A 21,965-nucleotide genomic window follows, 5' to 3' on the forward strand; every position below is an offset into this window, starting at 1 on the left:
CAGGCACTTCCCTAGCTTTTACCAACACTATTCACAAATGATTAAAAAAGTATAGTCCCAGTAAAGAGTCAGATATGGGCCATGTGTGTGTTTTGGGTAGGGGGAGAGATTGAACACTCAACTGTCATTATTTAATTCTAGTCTTTGGGTCAGTCAATAAAGAAAGGGCAATATCACAGGCTTATTGGAGAAGGCTGTGTTTTTTCATAGGGGAGACCAGTGATGATCTTTTACATAGCAGGGATTAGTGAAGATCCCCAAAATGCCTGGCAGAGTTTACAGTCGTCCTTTCCTCTCGTGAAACACAAACATTTGTACAAAGATATCAATAAACCCTCAGCCTATTAAATCTTTAATTTTGGGCTTGGGGAGATAAATGTTGTAACTCTTCAAAGCTGTTGCTCTGAGAATCTATACTTGTCTAATCTCAGATATATTAATAAAATATAAGAGTAATCTCAGAGACTTTGGCATGTATTTATTATGGTCAGGTTTGTGTAGGTTTCAATAATTTTGTCACCCAAGAGATCAGTTTGAGCAAGGACACTGGAAGGTATGAGTCCAGTTAAAAACACTCCAATTACTAGTATCTTTCCTCTGCATCGCAGAGAATAGTTTGCAAATTTCTTTCATTTTACATTAAAATCCTCCCAACAACTTTTTAAGATAAATAATATTCCATATTCCAATTTATGGAGAAGAAAACAGACTTATCTAAAAGTTAAAATCCTGCTCAACATCTTATAACTCTTTATTATTATTATATTTTAAGTTCTAGGGTACATGTGCACAATATGCAGGTTTGTTAAATAGGTATACATGTGCCATGTTGGTTTGCTGCACTCATCAACTTGTCATTTACATTAGGTATTTCTCCTAATGATATTCACTCCCAGCCTCCCACCCCCTGACAGGCCCCAGTGTGATGTTCCTCGCCCTGTGTCCATGTGTTCTCATTGTTCAACCCCCACCTATGAGTGAGAACATGTGGTGTTTGGTTTTCTGTTCTTGTGATAGTTTGCTTAGAATGATGGTTTCCAGCTTCATCCATGTCCCTGTAAAGAACATGAACTCATCCTTTTTTAAGGATGCATAGTATTCCATGGTGTATATGTGCCATATTTTCTTAATCCAGTCTATCACTGATGGACATTTGGGTTGGTTCCAAGTCTTTGCTATGTGAATAGTGCCTCAATAAACATATACGTGCATGTGTCTTTATCATAGAAAGATTTATAATCCTTTGGGTATATGCCCAGTAATGGAATTGCTAGGTCAAATAATATTTCTAGTTCTAGATCCTTGAGGGATTGCCACAGTCTTCCACAATGGTTGAACTAACTTGCACTCCCACCAACAATATGTAAAAGTGTTCCTATTTCTCCACATCCTCTGCAGAATCTGTTGTTTCCTGACTTTTTAATGATCGCCATTCTAACTGGCATGAGATGGTATCTCATTATGATTTTGATTTGCATTTCTCTGATGACCAGTGATGATAACCATTTTTTCATATGTCTGTTGGCTCCATAAATGTCTTCTTTTGAGAAGTGTCTGTTCATATACTTTGCCTGCTTTTTGATGGGTTTGTTTTTTTCTTGTAAATTTGTTTAAGTTCTTTGTAGATTCTGAATATTAGCCCTTTGTCAGATGGATAGATTGCAAAAATTTTCTCCCATTCTGTAGGTTGCCTATACACTCTGATGATAGTTTCTTTTGCTGTGCAGAAGCTCTTTAGTTTAATTAGATCCCATTTGTCTATTTTGGCTTTTTTGCCATTGCTTTTGGTGTTTTAGTCATGAAGTCTTTGCCCATGACTATGTCCTAAATTATATTGCCTAGGTTTTCTTCTAGGGTTTTTATGGTGTTAGGTATTACATTTAAGTCTTTATGCATCTTGAGTCAATTTTTGTATAAGACATAAGGAAGGGATCCAGTTTTAGCTTTCTACATATGGCTAGCTAGGTTTCCCAGCACCATTTATTAAATAGGGAATCCTTTCCCCATCTCTTGTTTTTGTCAGGTTTGTCAAAGATCACATGGTTGTAGATGTGTGGTGTTATTTCCAAGGCCTCTGTTCTGTTCCATTGGTCTAGATATCTGTTTTGGTACCAGTACCATGCTGTTTTGGTTACTGTAGCCTTGTCGTATAGTTTGAAGTCAGGTGGTGTGATGCCTCCAGCTTTGTTCTTTTTACTTAGGATTGTCTTGGCTATGTGGGCTTTCTTTTGGTTCCATATGAACTTTAGAGCAGTTTTTTCCAATTCTGTGAAGAAAGTCATTGGTAGCTTGATGGGTATAGCATTGAATCTGTAAATTACTTTGGGTAGTATGGCCATTTTCACGATACTGATTCTTCCTATTCATGAGCATGAAATGTTCTTCCATTTGTTTGTGTCCTCTTTTACTTCGTTAAGCAGAGGTTTGTAGTTCTCCTTGAAGAGATCCTTCACATCCCTTGTAAGTTGGATTCCTATGTACCTTATTGTCTTTGTAGCAATTGTGAATGGGAATTCACTCATGTTTTGGGTCTCTGTTTGTCTATTCTTGGTGTATAGGAATGCTTGTGATTTTTACATGTTGATTTTATATCCTGAGACTTTGCTGAAATTGCTTATCAGTTTAAGGAGATTTTGGGCTGAGACGATGGGGGTTTCTAAACATTCGATCATGTCATCTGCAAACAGAGACAATTTGACTTTCTCTTTTCCTAATTGAATACCCTTTATTTCTTTCTCTTGCCTGATTGCTCTGGCCAGAACTTCCAACACTACGTTGAATAGGAGTGCTGAGTGCGGGCATCCTTGTCTTGTGCCAGTTTTCACAGGGAATGCTTCCAGTTTTTGCCCATTCAGTATGATATGGGCTGTGGGTTTGTCATAAATAGCTCTTTTTATTTTGAGATACATTCCATCAATATCTAGTTTATTGAGAGTTTTTAGCATGAAGGGCTGTTGAATTTTGTCAAAGGCCTTTTCTGCGTCTATTGAGATACTTATGTGGTTTTTGTCATTGGTTCTGTTTACATGAGAGATTACGTTTATTGATTTGAGTATGTTGAACCAGCCTTGTATCTCAGGGATGAAGTCGACTTGTTCCTGGTGGATAAACTTTTTAATGTGCTGCTGGATTCGTTTTGCCAGTGTTTTATTGAGGATTTTTGTGTTGATGTTCATCAGAAATATTGGCCAAAATTTCTCTTTTTTTGTTGTGTGTCTACCAGGCTTTGGTATCAGGATGATGCTAGCCTCATGAAATGAGTTAGGGAGGATTCTCTCTTTTCTATTGATTGGAATACTTTCAGAAGGAATAATACCAGCTCCTCTTTGTACCTCTGGTAGAATTCGGCTGTGAATCCGTCTGGTCCTGGACTTTTTTTGGTTGATAGGTTATTAATCATTGCCTTAATTTCAGAACCTGTTATTTGTCTATTCAGAGATTCAACTTCTTCCTGGTTTAGTCTTGGGAGGGTGTATGTGTCCAGGAATTTATCCATTTCTTCTAGATTTTCTAGTTTGTTAGGGTAGAGGTGTTTATAGTAGCCTCTGATGGTAGTTTGTATTTCTGTGTGATCAGTGGTGATATCCCCTTTATCATTTTTTATTGTGTCTATTTGATTATTCTATCTTTACTTCTTTATTAGCGTTGCTGTCAGTCTGTTTTGTTTATCTTTTCAAAAAATCAGCTCCTGGATTCACTGATTTTTTGAAGGGTTTTTCATGTCTCTATCTCCTTCAGTTCTGCTCTGATCTTAGTTATTTCTTGCCTTCTGCTAGCTTTTGAATGTGTTTGCTCTTTCTTCTTTAGTTCTTTTAATTGTGATGTTAGGGTGTCGATTTTACATCTTTCTTGCTTTCTCTTGTGGGCATTTAGTGCTATAAATTTCCCTCTACATACTGCTTTAAATGTGTCCCAGAGATTCTGATACACTGTGTCTTTGTTCTTATTGGTTTCAAAGAACATCTTTATTTCTGCCTTCATTTTGTTATGTACCCAGTAGTCATTCAGGAGCAGGTTGTTCAGTTTCCACATAGTGGTGCGGTTTTGAGTGAGTTTCTTAATCCTGAGTTCCAATTTGATTGCACTGTGGTCTGAGAGACAGTTTATTGTGATTTCTGTTCTTTTACATTTGCTGAGGAGTGTTTTACTACCAATTATGTGGTCAATTTTGGAATAAGTGCAATGTGGTTCTGAGAAGAATGTATATTCTGTTGATTTGGGGTATAGAATTCTATTGATGTCTATTAGGTCCACTTAGTGCAGAGCTGAGTTCAAGTCCTGGGTATCCTTGTTAACCTTCTGTCTTGTTGACCTAATACTGACAGTGGGGTGTTAAAGTCTCCCAATATTATTGTGTGGGAGTCTAAGTCTCTTTGTAGGTCTCTGAGGAGTTGCTTTATGAATCTGGGTGCTCCTGTATTGGGTGCATATGTATTTAGGATAGTTAGCGTTTCTTGTTGAATTGATCCCTTTAGCATTATGTAGTGGTCTTCTTTGTCTCTTTTTATCTTTGTTGGTTTAAAGTCTGTTTTATCAGAGACTAAGATTGTAACCCCTGCTTTTTTTTACTTTCCATTTGCTTGGTAGGTCTTCCTCCATCCCTTTATTTTCAGCCTATGTGCGTCTTTGCATGTGAGATGGGTCTCCTGAATACAGCACACCAATGGGTCTTGACTCTTTATCCAATTTGCCAGTCTGTATCTTTTAATTGGGGCATTTAGCTCATTTACATTTAAGGCTAATATTGTTATCTTTGAATTTAATCCTGTCATTATGATGTTAGCTGGTTATTTTGCCCATTAATTGATGCAGTTTCTTCGTAGCGTTGATGGTCTTTACCATTTGGCATGTTTTTGCGGTGGCTAGTACTGGTTATTCCTTTCCATGTTTAGTGCTTCCTTCAGGAGCTCTTGTAAGGCAGGCCTGGTGGTGACAAAATCTCTCAGCATTTGCTTGTCTGTAAAGGATTTTATTTCTCCTTAACTTATGAAGCTTAGTTTGGCTGGATACGAAATTCTGGGTTGAAAATACTTTTCTTCAAGAATGTTGAATAGCGGCCCCCACTCTCTTCTGGTTTGTAGGGTTTCTGCCAAGATACCCGCTGTTAGTCTGATGGGCTTCCCTTTGTGGGTAATCTTACCTTTCTCTCTGGCTGCCCTTAACATTTTTTCCCTCATTTCAACCTTGGTGAATCTGGCAATTATGTGTCTTGGAATTGCTCTTCTTGAGGAGTATCTTTGTGGTGTCTCTGTATTTTCTGAATTTGAATGTTTGTCTGCCTTGCTAGGTTAGGGAAGTTCTCCGGAATGATATCCTGAAGAGTGTGGTTTCTAACTTGGTTCCATTCTCCCGTCACTTTCAGGTACACCCTTCAAACGTATATCTGGTCTTTTCACATAGTCCCATATTTATTGGAGGCTTTGTTCATTTCTTTTCAGTCTTTTTTCTTGAATCTTGTCTTCTCACTTTGTTTCATTAATTTATCTTCAGTCACTGATATCCTTTCTTCCTCTTGATCAAAGCGGCTATTGAAGCTGGTGCATGCATCACAAAGTTCTCATTCCATGTTTTTCAGCTCCTTCAGGTCATTTAACATCATCTCTACACTGTTTATTCTAGTTAGCCATTCATCTTACCTTTTTTCAAGGTTTTTAGCTTCGTTGCAATGGGTTAGAACATGCTCCTTTAGCTCGGAGAAGTTTGTTATTGCCAGTCTTCTGAAGCCTACTTCTGTCAACTCGTCAAACTCATTCTCCATCCAGTTTTGTTCCCTCTCTGGGAAGGAGCTGTGATCCTTTGGAGGAGAAGAGGCACTCTGTTTTTTAAAATTTTCAGTTTTTCTGTTCTGGTTTCTCCCCATCTTTGTGGTTTTATCTACCTTTGGTCTTTGATGTTGGTGACCTACAGATGGGGTTTTGGTGTGGATGTTCTTTTTGTTGATATAGATGCTATTTTTTTCGCTTTGTTAGTTTTCCTCTAACAGTCAGACCCCTCAGCTGCAGGTCTGTTGGAGTTTGCTGGAGGTCCACTCCAGACCCTGTTTGCTTGGGTATCACCAGTGGAGGCTGCAGAATGGCAAATATTGTTGCCTGATCCTTCCTCTGGAAGCTTTGTCCCAGAGGGACCTGCCTGTTTGAGGTGTCTGTCAGCCCCTACTGGGAGGTGTTTCCCAGTCAGGCTACACAGGGGTCAGGGATCCATTTGAGGAGGCAGTCTGTCTGTTCTTGGAGCTTGAACACCATGCTGAGAGAACCACTGCTCTCTTCAGAACTGTCAGACAGGGACGTTTAAGTCTGCAGAAGCTGACTGCTGCCTTTTGTTCTACTATGCCCTGTCCACAAAGGTGGAATCTACAGAGGCAGCAGGCCTTGCTGAGCTGCAGTGGGCTCCACCCAGTTCATGCTTCCAGGCCTCTTTGTTTACACTGTGACCTACTCAAGCCTCAGCAATGGCAGACACCCCTACCCCCCATCAAGATGCAGCATCACAGATCTATCTCAGACTGCTGCACTAGCAGTGAGCAAGGCTCCATGGGTGTGGGATCTGCCAAGCCAGGCATGGGAGGGTATCTCCTGGTCTGCTGGTTGCTAAGACTGTGGGAATAGCACAGTATTTTGTCAGGAGTGTACTGTTTCTCCAGATACAGTCTGTCACGGCTTCCCTTAGCTAGGAGAGGGAAATCCCCCAACCCCTTGCACTTCCCGGGTGAGGCGATGCCCTGCCCTGCTCACCCTCTGTGGGCTGCACCCACTGTCCAACCAGTCCCAGTGAGGTGAACCAGGTTCTTTAGTTGAAAATGCAGAAATCACCTGTCTTCTGCGTCAGTCTCACTGGGAGCTGCAGACAAGAGCTGTTCCTAGTCGGCCATGTTGGAACCGACTCAATAACTCTTTTTTTTTTTTAAAAAGAGACAGAGATTCACTCTGTCACCCAGTTTGGAGTGCAGTGCAGTGGCATGATCATAGCTTATTGTAATCTCAAACTCCTGCACTCAAGAGATCCTCCCATCTCAGCCTCCTGAGTAGCTAGGACTATGGGGCAAACTATTATGCCAGGCTAAGTTTTTTCAATTTCTTTTAGAGACAGAGTCTTGCTATGTTGCCCAGGGTGGCCTTGAACTCCTAGCTTCAAGTGATGCTCCCACCTCGGCCTCCCAAAGTACTGGAATTACAGGTGTGAACCACCATGCCCAGACAAGGTCTTATGACTCTTAAGCTGTAAAAGCGAGACTAGAATGCTGTTATCTTGACTTCAAATTTTGTATTACTTCCCCTAAGTCATGCTTTCTTTCCTATCATGAACAAAGCATAAGTATTCTCTATTAAGAAACATGAATACAGCTTGTGCAAGACTAAAATCACTATCTCCAAGCAGCTGCAAGTTAACCTATAAAATCTCTAAATGCTGACAAAAGAGGCATCTCTCTTTCTCTACAATAATGTAGTGATTCTGTAAACCAGTGGGGCAGGGAGGAGTGAAATGTGATGGAAAGAGATGGTGTCAATATGACACAACAGGACAGTTCTTTCCTGGATATTAGGTGGCAGGACATGCTGAACTGATCTCCACTGATCAAAGGAATTCCTGTGCAATAGAAAAGAAGTTAGTATGAATTCTGTATTTAACTTTTGAAACCCGCTAAGTTAAATTAAATAGAATTGAAGAGGAATATGTGTGAGGCCTTTAAAAAGATTGCACCTGGGGCTTGCTTCCTTGGTACCTCGCTTACCGACTGCAATCTCTGGCTTGCTGGATAATAAATTACTTCTACACAGTAGGACATAAGGTGATTATTTTATTTTTTGCTTTGAAAAATATTAGAGTTTGTCTGCCTAGATTTATTTATCCCTGAATTATATGAACATATCACTTATTTTCTGTGTTTTAAGAGGAAAGGTAATTTTTATGGAAAGTGGTATCATTTACAAAGGGACCTTGGTGGTATACCACATATATTTGTCACTTTAAAGTTTGATGGATTTCTCTTTTGAAACCATGATAGTCTTAAAGATCCATATCAAAGACAAGAGGCAAAAGATGGACCCATCACGTGTTCAGGGCTCTTAGAGATTTGTGGTTCTCACCTGTAAATATCTAGCTCTTCATACGTGTTCAGGTAAACCACTCTGTCACAACCAGTGGATTTAGGAGAGTGTCTCCATCCATACCTGTCATCTATGAGACCTTCTTTCATTCATGGTTATCAGTTATGTTTCCCAAGTGACAATCTGAACAAACCATTTTATTATAAAGACACAAAGGAACTCATTTCCAAATTGGGCAGTGCTTGGTATCAAACAAATGTTGTAGTTCAATAAACTCTTACATTTGGTTTATTTTTTTTTTCATTTCTCAAAACTCAGAACTGGATTTTTTCATTAGTTTTTAATATGTCTTAAAATGAGATTTGCAATCCAATTACAGATTTGCACATATTGGTTACACTGTAACACTTCTTTGTTGTATTTCACCTTCTAAAATGTTAAATACAAAGAATGTGAAACAGAAATGATATATTGTGGTTTTCTACAAATCTAAAAATTGTTAAAAGATAAAATGTGTTAATCGTTTTATACAAATTTGAGGATTGTTAGGAAATGGAACATTTAAAAATTCTTACCAAAATTTCTTCTCAGAGTAAGCTTTCCTGGTCTTGTTACTAGTTGTATATCAGAATGTTAGTTGCTCTACTCCCCAATAATTATATTCTTCTTTGTATCTGCAGTTCTTTTAGTTTCAACAGAGGTCACCTACTTTGTTTGTGGATTGCTTTTTGTTCCGGTTGTGGAGGAATGGGTTTGGGATTATGCTATTTCAGTAACTATTCTTCATGTTGTCATCACTTCAACTGGTAAGCAAAATGAAATAACAGAAACAAGGAAAATGTATTAAAACAGATGTTGGACGTAAACTGCTTCCTGAGTAGAACTTTGTTGTCTGCATATTCTTGTATGATAGCTAAATGATAAAAACTGAAGATGAAAGGTCTTCCTCCCTCTTTCCAGCCACATTTTTTTTTACCGCTCTTCTCAGGGAGGTTTTTTAAAACTTTTAAAAAATGTTTTATTTTGAAATAATTTTAGAGTTACAGAAAAGTTACAAAAATGTAACTGAGAGTTCCCATGTACCCATCACCCAGCTTCCCCTAATGCTAGCATTTCATATAACCATAGTACAATTGTCAAAACTAATACATTAACATTGGTATAATACTATTATTAGCTAAACTTTATTTGTATTACTCTGGTTTTCCCTGCATCATTTTTCTATTTCAAGATCCAATCTGATTCAGAACTAAACTGAAATAGAGATCTTTCCCTTTCACATTCAACTTATCACCAACTTGGCAAGGTTTGCCCTGTAAGACATATTTTTCCTCCAAAACCCTTCCCTGAGGGCAGAAACTGATCAAAGACTGGGAACTGGGATTCATGGACACCTGTCCAACAACAGTTATTTTAAAACAAATACCAGTTCTTAGATTAAGTGGTTTTTATTTCTACCTGTGATTTTTGGAGTCAGAAGAAAATAGATACAAATTCCAGTCCTACATTTTACTAGGTGGGTAGTTGTGGCCAAGTCACATCTCTCACATCAGTTTCCTTCTCTACAAAATGGGGGAAACCTGATGCGGTTACAATCAGACAATAAGAAATTGTCTGACTTGTGTCTAGCATATAATAATTACTCAGTAAATGACTATTTCATCCATTTGTTCGCCTATCCACTCAAAATTTACTCATCCACTGTATTTTTTTCTCCCTTACTATACTGCCTTATTTTTTAAAAGCATATCAGTCAAAATATGAGTGATAACCAACCACAGGTTATAATTCAAAGTTTATTCTTACTTATGACCAACTTAAATCACTGTCATATTTTCAGTGCCCTGATCTGTTGATAGTATAATCTGTCTCTTCCAGGTGCAGTGGCTCACGCCTGTAATCCCAGCACTTTGGGAGGCTGAGGTGGACAGATCACCTGAGGTCAGGAGTTCTAGACCAGCCTGACCAACATGGTGAAACCCCACCTCTACTAAAAATACAAAAATTAGCCAGGCGTGGTGGCGGACACCTGTAATCCCAGCTACTTGGGAGGCTGAGGCAGGGAGAATCCCTTGAACCCAGGAGGCAGAGGTTGCAGTGAGCCGAGACTACACCACTGCACTCCAGCCTGGGTGACAGAGTGAGACTCTGTCTCAAAAAACAAAAAACAAACAAACAAACAAAAAACAGTACAATCTGTCTCCAACTGAAGAACACACAATTTCCAAATGAACTACAACTTCCCAGCTTCACTGCTACTAGAGAATGCCAGTATATTCATGGCCTAGTATCAGTTTCCACAGACACAAGCCCTCCCTCAGTAACTCAAAGAGTCACTGGAGGCCCTGCCCCCATCACTCTGCTTCTGAAGTGCTCTACTTTACTTTGAGGCTTAATTTTTTCTGCAAGACAACCACCAATATTTGTAAAAGGACTTCGAGTATAGGTGGTTCAATCCTCAGGGTTGAGATGAGCTATAGGTTCTGGACCTAGAAAAGTTATGAGTTAATGATCTAACACATGGCACTTAGAAAATGTTAACAAATGACTACTGGACAGAAGTGACTTACTTCAGCGTGAAGTGGTTTGGAATTCCTGAGGGAACTAGGCGTTGAGGATTCAGGATGGCCTTAGGATGATCACTTAAAATCAACTTTGGGAGCTGACCTGAGAACCTCACAATTCATAGCATTATTTCTAGAAGAAGAGTTGTAAAGGTTTGACTTAACAAGTGACCTTTTAGACCACAACTGAAGTACAACTGGGGGCCACCTGATTTCATGAACATGGATAAACCTTTTCTTGCTGGGTGGATATATTTTGACCAAACAGGATTATTCTTCTTGAGTAAAAGATAAAAATGCATGTTTTGAAATTAACCATTTTTTTTTCTATTGCAGTTATGTTGGAATTCCCCTTGAGATCACATTGGTGGGCTGCTTTAGGTATAATGAAATTGTTTGTTTAGATTCTTTAATGCACAGAAACAATGTTAAATAGAACAACTGTGGAAATATATTTTATTTTCTCATAGATTTTATAATCATTACCTTTCTAAGATAATAATACCTAAGATAATTTTTTTAAAAACACAGTTTTACTGAAGATGGACTCCACTGATTGTCTCTTTTGGCCCAAATATACTCTCAGGCCAACCCAGATACCATCCACTGGAGAGAAGGTGCCGTCTTAACATGTATTTAGAAACAAAAATACATCCGGTAAATAGACATATAAGAAGTATAGTGGCCGAGTGCGGTGGCTCATGCCTGTAATCCCAGCACTTTGGGAAGCCAAGGCGGACAGATCACTTGAGGTCAGGAGTTTGAGACCAGCCTGGTCAACATGGTGAAACTCCATCTCTACTAAAAATACAAAAATTAGCCATGGCATGGTGGTGGGCACCTGTAATCCCAGCTAGTCAGGAGGCTGAGGCAGGAGAATCGCTTGAACCTGGGAGGTAGAGGTTGCATTGAGTCGAGATTGCACCCCCACACGTCAGCCTAGGAGAGACAGAGCAGACTATGTCTCAAAAAAAAAAAAAAAAAAAGGAAAAGAAAAGAAAAAGGCAAAAAAGTATAGCATACTCTACTTCTGCTTCTGGTAAAATTTGAATTTACAGAGGAATGACAGATGTTGATGTCAATAATGAAGGCGCTGGAGTGAAAGTCAGTAAAGACTATATATTCTGGCACAGTCTTCAATAAGCCATGGATTTTCTTAGCTTGCCTCCAAGACTGATCTGCACCAGTTTTTTCTCCCTTTCTTCTCCTCTCATTTTTCCTTTATAGTAGGAAATAAGGACTGAGTTTCCATGAGGAGCAAAACTTGAGCAGATAGATATAACTTTCTTTAAAAAGTGTTTTAGGAACCACTTTTGCACTTGTAATGGAATCTACATACACACTTGATTATATGCTCATGGGTGCATCAAACATTCTACTATAAAAACAGGCCGACTGGGTAGACTCAGAAACAGTATGAGTTACAGGTACACGAAAGAACAAATGCCAAACAATACAGTTCCTCTTCTTTCCTTCTCTGACATTTCCTCATCTATTCACAAAGCTTCATGCTCTCACATCTTATTACGGGACTATATTTTATTTATTCCTATGTCCCAAGACACAGTTTTCTCTAACTTCTTATTGTACACAACTTATCTAAATAAGCCCTCTCATAACATTTATGGATCCTCAAAAGGTTGAATTTTTAGTAGGACAAAGAGGTTGAAACCTGATTTATAGATCGCTAGAGGGAACTGCCCTCTGTAGAAGAATTCAAGTGAAATAGTCAAGACTCAAGCTATACTTCGGTGGAGACAAAATTATGATGAAGGAAGTGGAAACAACAACAAAAATGAGTGTGTATTGAAACTAGCAAAGTATGAAAAGAGCTTTCAGGTAAACAACTAGGAACATAAGAATATACAAAGATAAATTAGCCTCCACTCTTTTTTTCCCATATTAATACAAAGAGCCTAGAAGTATATCTCAGAGCAGAATTTCTCAATTTGTAATGTACATAATGCATGCAAATCACCTAAAGATCTTGCAAAAAGGTAGTGAGTCTGGGTAGGGCCCAGGTTTTGCTGGCACTGCTAGTCCAGAGACCATAGTTGGAGCAGCAATAGTACAGACATTGTTCTGAGTCTTTTTATTCCCTTATGCAATGCATAAGTTGAAATAAAGTCAATAAATTTTATGTCTTTATAGTATTTTCAAGTTCTTAACAATTGAGAAGTTCTTCAAGGTGTCTAACTTTAATCTCCCCTGTTGTTTTTTAAAATCATTTTCTAGAATTGAAGTAGCCAACCACATCTAGCTCAGTCTTACTTTTAAGAAATCCAATCTAAATTGGATTATGTTTTCCATAGAATTCTAGTTTATGAAATAGGAAAATCAAGATACAAAACAGCGAACATACAGGAGACGAGATTACACACGCTTTTACTTATTTTCTTCCTTAATCATAGTATGTAACAGTAATTAGAAATTTAGGAGAGAAACAGAACATTACAATATTGACAGTTACTTGTGTTAATAAACTGCTACACGGGCCTGGCATGGTGGCTCATGCCAGTAATCCGAGCTACCTGGGAGGCTGAGGTGGGAGGATCTCTTGAGCCCAGGAGTTTGAGGCTACAGTGAGCTATGATGACACCACTGCACTCCAGCCTGGGCAACAGAGTGAGACCCCATCTCTAAAAAATAAAAAAGTAAATAAAAGTAAATGTAAAGCAAAGTTGGATGCTTCTGTGTTTCTCAACAGATTTCAATATTTGTCAAATATGAAAATCATTTAGTTCTAAATCTGTTGCATCTGGCTTTCAAATATAAAGGTCATAAAATCTTTTTTTAATCACTCTTACTGATTTGGCAATAATCTTGTATAATATCTTCAATCTGTTCTGACAACAGCATGCATACCCAAACATGCTCTAGAATTGCCACTCAATTTTAATGGCCTACACAGTATTAATAGTACTTACCATTCATTGATATGCATAATATAAGCCAGGGACATTGCATTTATCTCATTAACCTTTACTACAGTCCTGTGAGATAAGTATTATATTCCAATTTAGCAAATGTAAAAACCGAAGCTTATAGAATTGGATAATTTAGGAGCATTTTCACAGTCACTAAGGTGTGTCCTCTAACTAGCCTTTCCCTCAACATAGATGGCCACCCAGAGACACTTCTACATAGAATCCTGAAGCTACTGCTGCACAGATGTGATGGTTGCTGCCTCTGTAGTGGGTACGCACTCTAAGATAAAGAATACACAGGGTTAAGAGCAGAGCTTACAGAAATTGAGAACACCATTTAGACAATGTGAAGAGTAAAAAGAAACTGAAAAGAAGATGGATTGATCAGTTAGTATCACAAGCCATAGTAGGACTTCCCTGTTGCTTTCTAGTTCTGTGACTATTGCTTTCAAAGCACACAGAGGCAAGCATACAAGACATGACTTGGGGAGAACATACAAATGGTCAAAGGAGTTGTCTCTATACTCAACTGGAAAATAGCAAATGCTGCTTAACCTTTGAAAGGAAAATTATGGAATGGCTTAATTTTCATTTTTAAGTGTAAAAAAATCTTTTAAGAGCTAAAATGTCCATAATAAAATATTCAGTCCTCAGTGCCATGCCTGGCACATAGTAGAGCATTAATAAATATTTGCTTTTGGGAGGCCGAGACGGGCGGATCACGAGGTCAGGAAATCGAGACCATCCTGGCTAACATGGTGAAACCCCGTCTCTACTAAAAAAATACAAAAAAAAAACTAGCCAGGCGAGGTGGCGGGCGCCTGTAGTCCCAGCTACTCGGGAGGCTGAGGCAGGAGAATGGCGTAAACCCGGGAGGCGGAGCTTGCAGTGAGCTGAGATCCGGCCACTGCACTCCAGCCTGGGTGACAGAGCGAGACTCCGTCTCAAAAAAAAAAATAAATAAATAAATAAATATTTGCTGTGTAAGTATGGAGTGAATTAAATGAGATAAAATTAAGGAGCAGAGATTTTCCTGGCATGTAATGTGTGTGTTATATAATCATATTTAGCATTATAAATATATGCATATTACATAATAGTTATATAATATAAATATATATTTATATATAAAGATGGGGGAAATATTTTTATGTGGGTCATGTAATTAAACCAAAAAACTTCAAAAACATTATCATTCAAAAATTACAGAGAATAACACACTGGATATATTTGTGACACCTTCACTTTTCTTCATGTATGACATCACTGTCTTTATGGTAGTAGTACAAGAAGAAATTACATTTTTTTCTCACAAATTGAACTGAATTCATCAACCACATACCTAGTAAGGAAATTAACCAAGTGAAAATGAACTTTCCTAAAGCTTTTTGTTTCGCTTAAGCTAGGTATTGACCACAATGATCACAACATCTAGTCACATTATCTATTTAGAGTACTAGTATTATTCATGTTACTTATTGGCTCCTTCACTAGAGTTTATTCTCCACTTACCTTGCATGTCTGTTAAGTCTTAGATGTGCAATTTCCTCCAGTATTATTTAGTATGTACAGAAAACACATGTAGACAGTACTGAGGTTTTATATTGTATGTCTTTCAAAGATGTAAATTTCTAATAAATCATAAAAGGTATTGTAAGAAATTCTATAAGCATAAGTGAAATGACTTTTTCTCTCCAAAAACAAGAACTTACAACTTTTGGGTTTTATTTTTAATACCACAGAATTTACGTGCTTTAGCCAGCTCAGTTACATGGTATATACCACCTTGATGCCAAGAAGAGTCAAGTTAGGTATAATGGAATGGCCAATTCAATTTGCTAAAAGAGTTGGATGACTATTTTTCTTCAATAATCATGGTTGGATTACTCAGAAAACAGTTGCTGCAGCCGGGCATTGTGGCTCTCGCCTGTAATCCCAGCACTTTAGGAGGCCTAGGCAGGTGGATCACTTGAGGTCAGGAGTTCAAGAACTGCCTGGGCAACATAGCGAAATCCGTCTCTACTAAAAATATAAAAATTAGTCAGGCATGGTGGCACACACCTGTAATCCTAGCTACTCAGGGGGCTGAGGCAGGAGAATCACTTGAACCCGGGAGGCGGAGGTTGCAGTGAGCCGAGATCACACCACTGCACTCCAGCCTGGGCAACAGAGCAATACTCCATCTAAAAAAAAAAAAAAAAAAAAAAAAAGTTGCAGCGTAACATTTGAGTTAGCCTTTTTTTTTTTCTTTGAGTGAAAAATTTAAATGTAAGAGAACAGTGGCTACACATTTGGGAAACTGTATCTCATAGTCTCACTCTGGACATGTGTCTTTGTGCAAGGAAGTCGTGCAGTCCTGTCAGAGTTCTTAACTTAGGAAACTTTACCTTTTATGGGAGTTCTACTATTACTGCCACACAGAGAACAGCAGATTTGTGAAAACTGTGTAAGGCCAGATCAATATTTTAAAACAAACAAGAATCACTGGGCCAATGAAATCAGAACTAAAGACATTTTCATAAAACCAAACAGTTGAGAATCTCAGGGAGGTGAGATTCTGCTTTTTAAAATATATTTTCTATACTTGAAATATTTCCCAAGTTAGTGGACATGCTTTCCTTTTATAATTAGAGGGAAAGCACTTTAGAAAAAAAATATATTCTAAACAACCACAACACAAACAAAAGGCAGATTGAAGAGTTAAAAGAATCGAGAATCGTGAATTCCTTGGCATGTGCTTTGACTCCACTGCCTTTGATTTCTGAGTTTTAAGAACTCCTTAATATCATTTGACAGAACCATGCACCTATTCCCTGAAGGAAGTTTTAAATTGCAACGATTTACCATCCTCAGACTACATACCTATCTCTTTTAGCTGAATCTATAAACTATTCTGTTTCAAACGCTATGTCAGTTTCAGAAACATTATTTTAGTCATGACAATTGTTCTTATTCATAATCTCACTAATGAATTATTCATTATTGATAGTTAACCAAAACTTCCCTTTCATTTACTTGCAGGATCCGGCTTAATTTCAATGATATGTGGAGGCCAGACTTTAGCATACTATTTGTTCAAAGACAACTTTATCTATCCAGATCTGGATAATTTTTAACAGAACAGTTGAATTAATTTGCCTCAGAATTTCTATAATATTACATACATTGTGTCAGAGTTAAATTTTATTTTTTGTTCAAACTTATATTCAAGGTTAAATATATTCAGTATAAAAAGAAAAAAAAAGAAGCTAATGGAGTACAGAACAACTCTAGTAAAATACTTCATAAGCAAAACGTTGCAAACTCATTACATGCAGTGTTTCTCAAAGCGTGTTCCATGTCTATTTGTGGAATCCTGGGTTTAAGTAAGATAGATTTATTTATTTCAGGATTTCTCCAAATGTTTATTTATTTATTCTGAAACAAGATCTCACTTATTCACCCAGGTTGGAGTGCAGTTGTATAATCAAAGCTCAACTGCAGCCTCCAACTCCTGGGCTCATGCAATCTTCTTGCCTCAGCCTCTTGAGTAACCGGGACAACAGGCACCTGCCACGATGCCTGGCTAAAATCTTTAACATACTATTATGAACAAGCCATCTCTAAACTATGGTATACATTATGCACTGTTTCTCGAATGTATTTGACTAGAGGCACGCTTTAGAAGCTGCTGATATATCTTGTGGAAAGTGTAATGTAGTAAGGGGCAGATTCAAAACTACTGTGAATCCCTGCAACCAGAATTGCATTCTTTGATTGGCCTCTGGTATTTGTTCTCTGTTAGAGCATTTCTTATGAAATTACTTCCCTTTTTTAGACTGTGGTCTTCTAACACAGTGCTTTTCAAAATTTAATGTGTATTTGATTTATGTGAGGATCTTGTTACAATGCAGATTTTGGTTCAGAGGGCAGGAATTAGGGCCTAAGATTCCATATTTCTAACAATTCCCAAGAAATCCCAGTGCTTGGACCATACTTTGAGTAGCAAGGGTCTAAGTGATTGGGATCATATTTTGGTAAGTTGGTATAGCTCTGTATAACCAGTCCTATGTTTTTAAAAATATCCTTATTATTCAATAAAGGTTTGTTGAATTGGATGTAAACGGAGATGAGTTAAGTTTTTATAACTATATTAAATATTTACCACATTTTAATATAAAGTATCTCCTTATATAAAATAAGTGCCTACTATGGTTACAACTAAAATATAAGCATAAGAAAAGGGACAGGAAAGTAACACTCCCTCAAACACACATCCACACAAATGAGAAACTAAACTAAGTCATTGCCTAGATTTTTCTCCTGAGTCTTTTTGCCTTAAAAATGCATTTCTTCCACAAAGGCTTTCCATTCTCCCAATAAGAAATGTCATGCTGATTTTATGTATTTTATGTGTCCATCCAAAAATGATCAGTTCCTAGTTTAGAAAATGTAAACTTACCATGTACATGTAAGCATGAAAATATGGCACTGGCTCCTTTGCTTCTTTCTCACATGACTTACCACACGAACTCTTGTATCTCATCCATTATTTCCGTTCTTCCAGTTAATTTCTTCCAAAATGATTGGCCGTGGAAGTGACAAAACCTGGAGCTCACCTAATCAGTCAAGGTACTATGAATTCCAATTACTAACGAAGATTTTATATCTTTTTTTTTTTTTTGAGACAGAGTCTTCCTCTGTCGCCCAGGCTGGAGTGCAGTGGCGCGATCTCGGCTCACTGCAAGCTCCGCCTCCCCAGTTCACGCCATTCTCCGGCCTCAGCCTACTGAGTAGCTGGGACTACAGGCACCCGCCACCACGCCTGGCTAACTTTTTTTTTTTTTTTTAGTACAGACAGGGTTTCACCGTATTAGCCAGGATGCTCTCGATCTCCTGACCTCGTGATCCACCCGCGTCGGGCTCCCAAAGTGTTGGGATTACAGGCGTAAGCCACCGCGCCTGGCAGATTTTTTATCTTTTAAGGAAGGCAGCATAGGGTGGCTATGAAAGTGCCAGCAATGTGAGCTTTGATTCTGCAATTAAAACCCCCATTGACAGCACACAGGAAAAAGTGCCTTGTTAGAGAGAAAACAAAACTCATTTCTGCTCTGTGCAAAGTACAGACAGTAAACAAACCATGAATACACTGATGAGGAAGTGTGCCCCTGTAAAACTAACACCCTTGGAAGAAATTTACAGAAACACTAAAACTGCCTAAATACATTGGTTAATTAAAAAAGATTTGGTTGATTAAGTACTTTTTAATATAATGAAAATTAAGTTCTACTGGTAAATTAGAATAACAATCTCTCCAGACTCAGAAGACCTTAATATCTTGTCATTCTGTAGTGTAGTTTAATTAGCATGTTTATTTCTAGGATTAGAAATCCATCTGCTCAGGTAATTACTATTGTGCTACTCCTTCATTTTATTTCTTCTGATGGTAGGAATAATCTGTGGTTTTCCTCTTTTACTCATTAAAATGATTACCATTGTCTATTTGATGACATCTCCTGACACAAAAAAATTAAAAATTCAATTAGAAAGCATATTTTAGCACAAAAATATTATATATCAAACATATCAACTAAATATCCACTTTAGTTTTTATTGCCTTAAATGATAAATAAAACCTTTTCAAAGGCCAAGAGTTATGTTTATTTAACTAACTTTTCCAGTGTCCCATATAAAAGCATAAGTTGGTAGAATGCTACCCAGTATTTTGATGCATAGTTTTAGGATTAATATTTTCATATTTTCAAGAAGGATAATACTTGTATGTTATGCATAACTACTTCACAAACATGCTTTAAAGTTATGATACCATTGTGTTATTTTATATTTAAATCCATTTACATACTCCTTTAATAACGTTTTACTTAAAAAAATTATGTCCCAAAGGAATGAACAGTATATTTTCTTTTGCTGATAATAATCCCAAATATATATGAGAACTATTTTCACATTTGCAGTATAAAGATCAGAATCCTATCTAAAATTTTATGGGTTTTGTTCAACCAATTTACCTTAATAGCTGAACTGATAAATTCTAAAGCTGTTTAGTATCACTAAAGCTGTAGAGATTATCCTATAAAATTGCAAACATATGTATTATGAGATAGAGAAGTTTGTTTATGACAAATATCTAATAGAAGAACAAAAGCACTTCCTAATGTTGTTGCTTTATACACTTTAGAAACATGAATTGCTAGGTAAGTAAATGCATAGCAAAGCATCCATAGATATAGCTTTGGTAAAAATTGTCAAAAAAGGAAGAAAATACAATATGGTTCATATGAACATAATGTAATTCTTCTACAGAAAATTTCAACTGTATAAACAGTTCTCATAAAATATGAAAAAATGTGGGAATATTTCACATTTTTAATAGGGGACAATAAAATTACAACTTTTCCATTTATTATTTCTTACTTAGCTGTTTCTTTCACATTTTTTTTTTATTCTACAAATGTTTTTGGTGGTTCAGTGATATAAGGCTCAAATACATCCTAAAAAACAGTTAATTACCACTTGACCTTCTTCTTAGTGAAAAATATTCACCACGACCATTCCCACATACCCAATAATTTAAACAAACCAAAAATATTATTTCAACTAAGTATTTTAAATGACACCTTTTTAAAATATCAAACTATCTAACCAATATTTTAAAAGTTGATATAACATTTCTTTATCTAAAACTGAGTTTGTATTTCTTTATTATGCCTGTGTATTTCTTGTACATTAACACTCTTAGAGATTACCACAGTATTGTATTCTTTATTGTTTAAAAAAAATACAAAAAGCGTGAAGAAGAAAACCAAGATAACTCATAATCTTACAATTCAGAGTCAAGATAATCTCAGCCAACATTTGTGTATGTGTATGTATATGTGTATGTATGTGTGCATTATTTGAATAGTTTGGATTATACTATAATTTTAAATTCTGCTTCTCTAAAACTTTATGTTATATTCTAAACAGGCTATTAAAGATATTTCAAATGGCTGTACATTTTTCTATAATATAAATATTATAATTTATTTAATCCTTAATATTGATGCTTGAATTTTTTGGGTTTTTTTCCTCACATTAAGTAGATAGACCTTAGATAGGTCTTCATTTGCATTCCTGGATAGTTATTTTAAATGGATCACTAGAAGTAGAATTATTAGGTCATACAGTGTGACAATTTTTTAATTATTGAAAAATATTTTCAAATTGGTTTTCAGAAATGTTGTATTATTCTCCCCTCAGAAGTTTGAGCACACCCACTTTATTATATCACTCCAACATTAAGAATTATTATTTTACACTATTAATATGCATCTAAAAATTATATTTTTGTGAAAAAAATACCAACTCCTCAGTTGTTGCAAAAAACTGGTTTGTATAATTGAAACCTAAATGAAGGTGGTTAGTAAGCCAAATCTAATTCAGAAGAATTTAATTTTATCCTACTTCTGGAGTAACCTTTAACAACAAATATGGATTGAATGCCTACACTGCACGCGATGCCAGTTACCCATCCATTTATGTAGCTATTTATTTAACCAGCCAACAAATATTTATTGAATGCCTCCTACACGTCAGACAATTTTGCTAGTTTCTGGGATATCATGCTAGGCATTATGAGAAATATAAAAGCAAAGGACACATCTGATTTTTCTCCTACCTCCCATTTTTGGTTCACCGAAGCACATAATGTCTCAAGAGAAGGAAAAAGGAAGAGAGAAAGGGGAAAGTTTGTGTTGGAACCCTACCCCTATCTCTTATTAACTTATTAATCTCTTATTAACTTATTAACTGTGTGATCCAGATGAATCTTTTTACCTTACCTTACAAATGAATGGTAATCTTCAAATTACATCATGTTTAGCATGGTCAAGTGTAACAGGTAAAGCAGTGTATCTAGTAATTGTCATATCTGTAACTAGCTGTTTTTGGGTAGATGATAGGGCATAAAAGGAGAATAGATATAAGCTATTTGAGGGCAGGAATATGATTTTGTTCATTGCTACATAACCAGCTTCTAAAACACTGTCTGTTACCTATCAAGTGTGCAATACACATTTGTTAAATAAGAGAAAAAACAAATTAATTTTTCCTTGCTTCAAAGCAGTCAGCTACAATCCATCAAATTAGTTGCAAACTGGAAGACTCCAGGAAGTGTCAAACACTGGCACACCTGGGAAGGGACTGATCCTTGAGCTGATTCTGCCAATCAAAATTCTTTAATGTCCTAAAGAAAAGACGTGCACAGATTGCCTTGGAGAAAGAAGATACCAAGTAGCAAGGGAGTAAAATGTTTAAACCCAATGTAATTGGACACATTGTATATTCCCAATACTCCTGTTGAGAGCAGACTCAGCAAAAACTACATTTTAAATTTTCAACTCATTAGTAAGTAAAGCATATTTTACACAAGGTTTTTTGGGGGAGCTGGA

At 36.9% G+C, this 21,965-nt stretch overlaps 1 protein-coding gene across 2 annotated transcripts in view; it reads left to right on the top strand.

The window, feature by feature from the left end:
- Nucleotides 1-21,965, top strand: part of TMEM244 (transmembrane protein 244) — a 45,730-nt gene that overhangs the window by 19,447 nt on the left and 4,318 nt on the right. The window contains exons 5-6 of one of the 2 annotated variants that reach the window (XM_033235501.1): nucleotides 8,726-8,851; nucleotides 10,946-10,990. In XM_033235501.1, the coding sequence (XP_033091392.1) occupies nucleotides 8,726-8,851; nucleotides 10,946-10,990 (171 nt within the window). Of the gene's footprint in view, nucleotides 1-8,725; nucleotides 8,852-10,945; nucleotides 11,086-21,965 lie in introns of those variants that run through there. The other variant, XM_033235502.1, reaches the window with a different exon arrangement.

Source organism: Trachypithecus francoisi, unplaced genomic scaffold, assembly GCF_009764315.1.
Source record: "Trachypithecus francoisi isolate TF-2019V2 unplaced genomic scaffold, Tfra_2.0 Lachesis_group15, whole genome shotgun sequence".
In the NCBI taxonomy this organism is placed as follows: Eukaryota; Metazoa; Chordata; class Mammalia; order Primates; family Cercopithecidae; genus Trachypithecus; species Trachypithecus francoisi.